General features: G+C 43.4%; 1 protein-coding gene across 3 annotated transcripts in view; it reads left to right on the top strand.

The window, feature by feature from the left end:
- The first annotated feature begins 726 nt into the window (after positions 1 to 726).
- insyn1 (inhibitory synaptic factor 1) overlaps positions 727 to 6530 on the top strand; it is a 94612-nt gene continuing 88808 nt past the window's right edge. The window contains exons 1-3 of one of the 3 annotated variants that reach the window (XM_067419610.1): positions 727 to 1352; positions 1706 to 1891; positions 2063 to 2700. In XM_067419610.1, the coding sequence (XP_067275711.1) occupies positions 2557 to 2700 (144 nt within the window). In that variant the 5' untranslated portion in view covers positions 727 to 1352; positions 1706 to 1891; positions 2063 to 2556. Of the gene's footprint in view, positions 1353 to 1598; positions 1892 to 2062; positions 2701 to 6530 lie in introns of all 3 variants that reach the window. The other 2 variants (XM_067419609.1, XM_067419611.1) reach the window with 2 other exon arrangements.

Genomic DNA, 6530 nt, shown 5'->3' with positions numbered 1-6530 from the left:
GAGGTGTAACTTTAGGCTTCAGGCATTTGCTCCGCGGTTTAGCCGATGCTGACTCGAGGGTAAAATGGATGCAAGATTGAAAAGACTCTCCATATGCACATTTCTGTAAGAACAAGTCTCATCAGAAAGCACAGTTACATCATCAGAGAAAATGAGAGGTTTGCAAAGTTTCCTTAAGAATAGAAAGTCTTCAAACATTCCAGAAATAGGCGGACGTTAGTGTGTGAAGTGGCTTCAGCTAAAATAATAATTACAGAAATGTGTGGAGAAGAACACAAGCAGTAAAAAAATCAGGTCGAATATGGACAAACCCATCTGTTGGGTTACACAAATGTATTTAAAAAGTCAGTACAGTGTTCTGAAAACATATGTTTGAAGCCAAGTGTGCACACTGTGTTATGTTAATGTGCGGCGTTTATGAAAGGGGGAATGTTTTATTGATCAAAGCGGAAGGGGAATATTTTACTCAGCATCATTTTCTCAATTTGTTGGCGTCTGTGAGTGGAGAAAGAAGCTACCTCTCAGATTTGAAAAAGAAAAACAATAGTTATTCATGTCTAAAATAATTTTGTATGACATTTGAATGATAAACTAGGGTAAAAAGGGTGTAATACATGCACCCATAAATAAAATGGAGGGCTATGATTATATACAGACGGCGAGTTTACAGTGTGAAGCTCGCTACTGTCTCTTTAAACCTCCGGATCACTCCTCCCTCCCCCTCCAGAGGCAGTGAGAGAGCCGTCTCCACAAGCAGCCAAAGCCTGTCCATAAACTCCCTCCATCTGGCAGGAGGGACAGAGAGAGAAAGAAAGAGAAAGGGGACCGTGAGCCTGAATCCACAGGGTTTCAAATCGGAGGCACAGGCAGCATCAGTCGGAGACTGTCGTCACGGCGACCGGTCTGGTCCACGCAGCATCACGGAATGCGAGGCAGAATCATCAGAAGCTAGTGGTCGCCGCAGCAACAAGAGCATCCGAGGAGCTCCATGCAGGATTCGAGGCTGCCAGGGGCTCCAGAAGAGAAGAGCCGGGGCCAAGCGTTCATCCTCCACCACCTCCACCTCCACCCTCGCTCCTCCTCCGCCAGTGGGCGAGTGTGGCTGGACGCACAAGTCAAAAGAAAGACATAAAAGAGTGGGATTGTGTGTGGGAAAGGGAGAGAGAGATGCTGACTGACGTGGCAACAAAACGGGCAGGATGATCCGAGCTCAGCCGAGCCGAAAACTGCGTTCCCGCAGCTCCTCAGGGGGGAGGACTGGCAAACCTGCACACACTTTCTTCCACTGACCACGGGAGAGACGAGCGCGAGACGGAGCGCGCGAGAGAGAGGGGTTCCAACGGTTCAATTTGGTGAGCGTGTTCATTTGTATCTGCTCTCTGTAATTGATTTGGTGTAGTACATTGAAGCTTGAGCACGAGACAATCAAGATGTGTGTTTGAGAGAATAGAGAGAGAGAGAGAGAGAGAGAGAGAGAGAGAGAGAGAGAGAGAGAGAGAGAGAGAGAGAGAGAGAGAGAGAGAGAGGAGGAAAAAAATGACAGGAAGAGAGACGTTACCAGATAAACAGAGAAATTGCTCTCCTTCCTGTCTTTCCAGGTGTTGTGAAAAATTGTCTCCTGCCAAATCTGGCAGCGGCAGACGTTCGAAGGGTCACGTAATCCTATTTTCATTCTCTTCCAATCTTCCCGGCTCAAAAAAAAAAGACATGGAATTTACCTGCTCTGCTGATTTTGTGAGGAACACAGCGCTATAAGGGCATCAGAGATTGAGATCCGTCTCCATTTACGGAAATGGGTGAGAAATGTTTCTCTGACCCGGAGGAAAGGATGCACCGCTTCGTCTGACAGCTCGTGGGAGGTTACGTGTGAAACATCATCCCGACACTTATTGTAAGTGTAGCTGTAATTGTGCCGACCGCTCTGACGGCACTACGTCGCTTGCCTTGGTTTATCGTTTCACACACACACACACACACACATGCGCGAGGAGGACAAACATATGTACACACATACTCTGTGGCTGAACTAACATCTCTCTCTCTATCTCTCTGTCTCTTCCAGGTCCAGTTCAAGGAAAAGGAAAGTTGGAATATTTCATCTTTTGGTTTGACTTGTTTTTTTTTTTATACTTCAAACTCAAAGAAATGCGACTTTGGGAGTTTCCTTGTTCTTCCTAGATTGGATTTTATGAGCGTTTGGATCAGTCCTTGCCATGTCCTCATGGAAAAGGAAGAATTCTGCATCATAGACGACATCTTTCCACACATGCACACTAAACACGAGCTAGCTGGAGAGTGTATTTCTTGGATATAGCGTCCTTCAATGATTCCGGCTCCATCCGCGCCCGTCCCCCGAGCCCCGAGATGCCCCGCCGTACACAGCAAGAGGAGGCTTGACCCCAGACCCAGCGAGGTCTCTCGGCTGCCCAGGCGTATTTAAGATGTTGAACCCTTCCCGTGTGGCCCGAGCCCCAGATCGGATCAGACATGGATCGTGGCTCGGCTCGGCCCTGCCCTCAGCGCTCCGCACCCCGGCCCGTGAGCAGCCTGTGAAGGATGTCCCAGAGCGGAGCTCCAGCCCGGCTATCCTCTGAGACCCCCAGTCAGAGAGAACAGATCCGCAGCCACATGAAGATGGTGATCGAGCAGCTGGAAGGAATCCTCAAAGAGCTGAAAGATGTGGCACATGAACTGCGGGAGGTAAGGAGATTGTGCTAATCATTCTGGTCGTGGCAAACGTGTACATTGACTACACTCTTAGAAAAAAGAGGTTCTATATAGAACCATAGGGTTCTTTACTCACCTTAAAGAACCTTTTATGCCAAAAAAAAAAGGGTTCTATAATGACAAGAAAGAACCTTTTGGTACTTAAAAAGTAGAACCTTTTAAGGGTTCCAAATACGTGGCGCCGATAGGACCTTTTCTTCTAAGAGTGTATGAGGGGACTCCCTGATACATAATCAATGGTTCCCAGTTTGAAGGAGTACATGTAGCCTCATTGCATGGAAAACCAAAGGGCCTCAACCTGAGTTAATCTAATCTTAACCTAATTCGTTGCCATGCAATGATGGAATGGTTCACTTTTTTTGTTTTTTAACGCTGGTTGGGTTGAACCAAAAATCGGGTCGAATATGGGCAAACCCAACTGTTGGGTTACAAAAATGGGTCCCACTTTATATAAGGTGGCCTTATCTACTATGTACTTACATCAAAAAGTAAGTACAATGTACTTATTGTGTTCATATCGCAAAACGCTTTTGCTGATATTGATGTGGTATACAGGTAAAGTTAAGGACAGGTGTGGTGATATGGATGAGTTTAAGGGTAGGGTTAGGTGTTAGGGAAGTGCCAAAAGTATAATTACAAATGTAATTATTACAGACGTAATTACATGCAGGTCATTTTGAAAATGTAAGAACAATGCAAAAACAGGTATGTACACAATAAGTGCATTGTATCAAATTATTAGTTACAATGTTAGTACATAGTTAAGGCCATCTAATATAAAATGGGTCCCAAAAATGTATTTAAAAATGCAACCAAACAACTGGGTTTGTCCATGTTCGAAACAACCCAGCATTTGGCAGTGCAACGGATTAGCTTATGATTAGATGAACTCAGGTTAAGGCCCTTTGGTTTTCCATGCAGTGAGGCTACATTTACTCCGTACCACACTGATTATGTATCTCCTCTTCAGCGCGAAACCAGTCCCCTCATACAGTCAATCTACACATCTGCCTAATGCTGGTTGCTGTGAACGGTTGGGTTCACTCTAAAAAACAAAACAAAAAAATGCTGGTTAGTTTGAACCAAAAAATGAGTTGAGTATAAACAAACCCAACCGTTGGGTAAAAAAACAAATTATTTAAAAATGTAATCAAACGACTAGGTGTGTCCATATTTGACCCAAATTTGTATTTGAGTTTTATTAGAGTGTTACAAAGCAACGTTGCTGGAAATATAGAAAGGGAACGCATAACTGAGAGGCAGAAGAAAAAGAGAAAGAGGTGTGCAAGGTAGGAGTCGGGCTTGGCAATGCAATAGTTATGTAAGCACTTTGTTATCGGCTGGATTCCTACTGTATTCTACCAACTGCCATGGTTACAAGATGAAAAGATTCCTCTGTGTGTGTGTGTGTGTGTTTGTGTGTGTGTGTGTGTGTGTGTGTGTGTGTGTGTGTGTATGTGTGTCTGTGTGTGTGTTCCTCTCTCAGTGTTTAGAAGAGAGCTGACTGCATAGAAAAAAGACAAGTGTGTGTCTGCGTCAATGTCACATTTCAGCTGAATAGATGAAGCTGCTTGGAACAGAAATGGGCTGGGAATTTGTTGATAAAAGAATGAACTCATGCTACAGTCATGAGAATAGTTTCTCTCATGCTCCATATGGACGTTGAATATTTCAGCTTGCACACCAGCTAAAATTCTCCCTCATCCCTCGAGCTCCCGGCATCTGTCCCCCTCCAGATTAGCCCGTCCGGCTCGCAGCTCCAGACCACGGCAGAGCTACACCCTCGAGTCTCTCGCTCGCGCCCGAATGTGATTGATGATGTGGGAATAATGCTCGCTCCGGCTATTTATAAACACCAGGACTCGGCGCAGCCCCGTAAACGGCTCTACGCCCACACTACATATGGATCAGGCTAAAAATAAAGTCAAATGTTTAAAAGCTGACGGGAGAGAGAGAGTGTGTTTGAGTATACAGCATGCCTATAGAGCTTTACGTTAAGGAGTATTGATGATCAGTCCGGCGGAAGATGTGTAGATGGCGAATGTTGGATAAAATCTTTAATTCTTTTGGCTGTTTTAGAGGACTGGCTGATGGATGACACTCAATGCTGAATGATACTTCAGGGATGCGCAATAATGGGGTCACGTCGCACGTAATGAGACTGCAGACTACTCGCTGGAGTGAGTGTGTGTGTGTGAGAGAGGCTTGGCCTACATTGTAAGGACCGAATGCCTTCATACCAAGAATAAAAGCTGAGGTCACATACAGTACAGGCCAAAGGTTTAGACTAGACACATTACTGTTTGTAATGTTTTTGAAAGAAGTTTCTTCTGCTCATCAAGCCTGCATTTATCTGATCAAAAATACAGGAAGAAAAAAAAATATAATATTGTGATATATTATTACAATTTAAAATCATTGGTTTTCAGTGTATTCTACTTTAAATGCTGATTTATTTGTGTGATCAGAGCTGAATGTTCAGGATGGTTCCTCCAGTCCTCAGTGATCATGATCCTTCAGAAATCATTCTCAGATGAGGATTCATTAGGAGTGTTGGAAACAGTTCTGCTCACTAATATATGTTCATAACCTGTGATACTTTTTTATAATACTTTGATGAATAAAAAGTAAAAAAAAAAAAAAAAAAATATTATATATATATATATATATATATATATATTTTTTTTTTTTTTTTTTTTTTTTTACAACAAAACACTGAAAACCAAATAGTTTAAAGGTCCCGTTCTTTGCGTGTTTTCGAAGCGTTGATTATGTTTTCAGTGTGCAATATAACATGAGTTCATGTTTCTCGTGTAAAAAAACCACAGTATTTTTCACACAGTTGTCTTATCTGTACAGCGCTGTTTCCTCTGTCCTACAAACGGCCTGATGATTTCCTCGTTCTGTGAAGTCCCTCCTTCAGAAACACGTAACGAGTTCTGATTGGGCCAGCACTTCCCGTGTTGTGATTGGACAGCAGCTTAGCGCACTTTGCCCGGAAAGGTCCTGCCTCTTACCATAACGGGGCGATGCAAGCGCTGAATGCGCGCTCCCCTCCACGCGGGAGAGCACCGAGGCCACGCCCCCTATTTTGCATATTCTTGTGGGCGGAGCTTTAGTCAACAAACGGTTCTAGTGACGTCATCACAGCAGGAAGTGCAGCGGTGTCGTCCAAACCGGCCGCTCGCTGTCGGCTTCGAAAGGGAACTTCTGTTAAATAAAATATCTCGCTTGGCATTGAACTTTGAGCTTTATAATTTTACAGGTATTATTTATGCTCTAACAGCAACATTACACACTAACTAGAGTTTGAAAGATGCGAAGAACGGGACCTTTAAATTGTAATAATATATCACAATATATATATATATATATAAAAAAATCTGTATTTTTGATCAGATAAATGCAGGCTTGATGAGCAGAAGAACCTTCTTTCAAAAACATTATAAATAGTATTTTTTTCCAAACTTTAGGCCTGTACTGTACATTTAGGGGCTATGGAGAAAATGGTAAACAAACACAATAATATCCAAATATGTGAGGGTTGGAGAATAGAAAATACCATTAGCTCTGTGTAAAAACCGTAGAAGTCAATGGTAAGTCCCTGCTGTGTGTGTTTGTTGTATTGACACATCAGCAAGTAGTTTTGCTTGTAGAAACATTTGCTTTTCTTCCCGTTTGGGAGCGTTAGATCAAAACCGTTACAGTTAAACCATCTCTACCCCTCTTAGGCAACGGAGAATTGGTGCTTGTGGTGTTTGGGAGCGTATGTCAGTGTGTGTGTGTGTGTGTGTGTGTGTGTG

Source organism: Pseudorasbora parva, chromosome 16 (assembly GCF_024679245.1).
Source record: "Pseudorasbora parva isolate DD20220531a chromosome 16, ASM2467924v1, whole genome shotgun sequence".
NCBI lineage: Eukaryota > Metazoa > Chordata > Actinopteri > Cypriniformes > Gobionidae > Pseudorasbora > Pseudorasbora parva.
The sequence above is the reverse complement of the archived record's forward strand: the minus strand, read 5'-3'. Positions and strand labels throughout refer to the sequence as shown.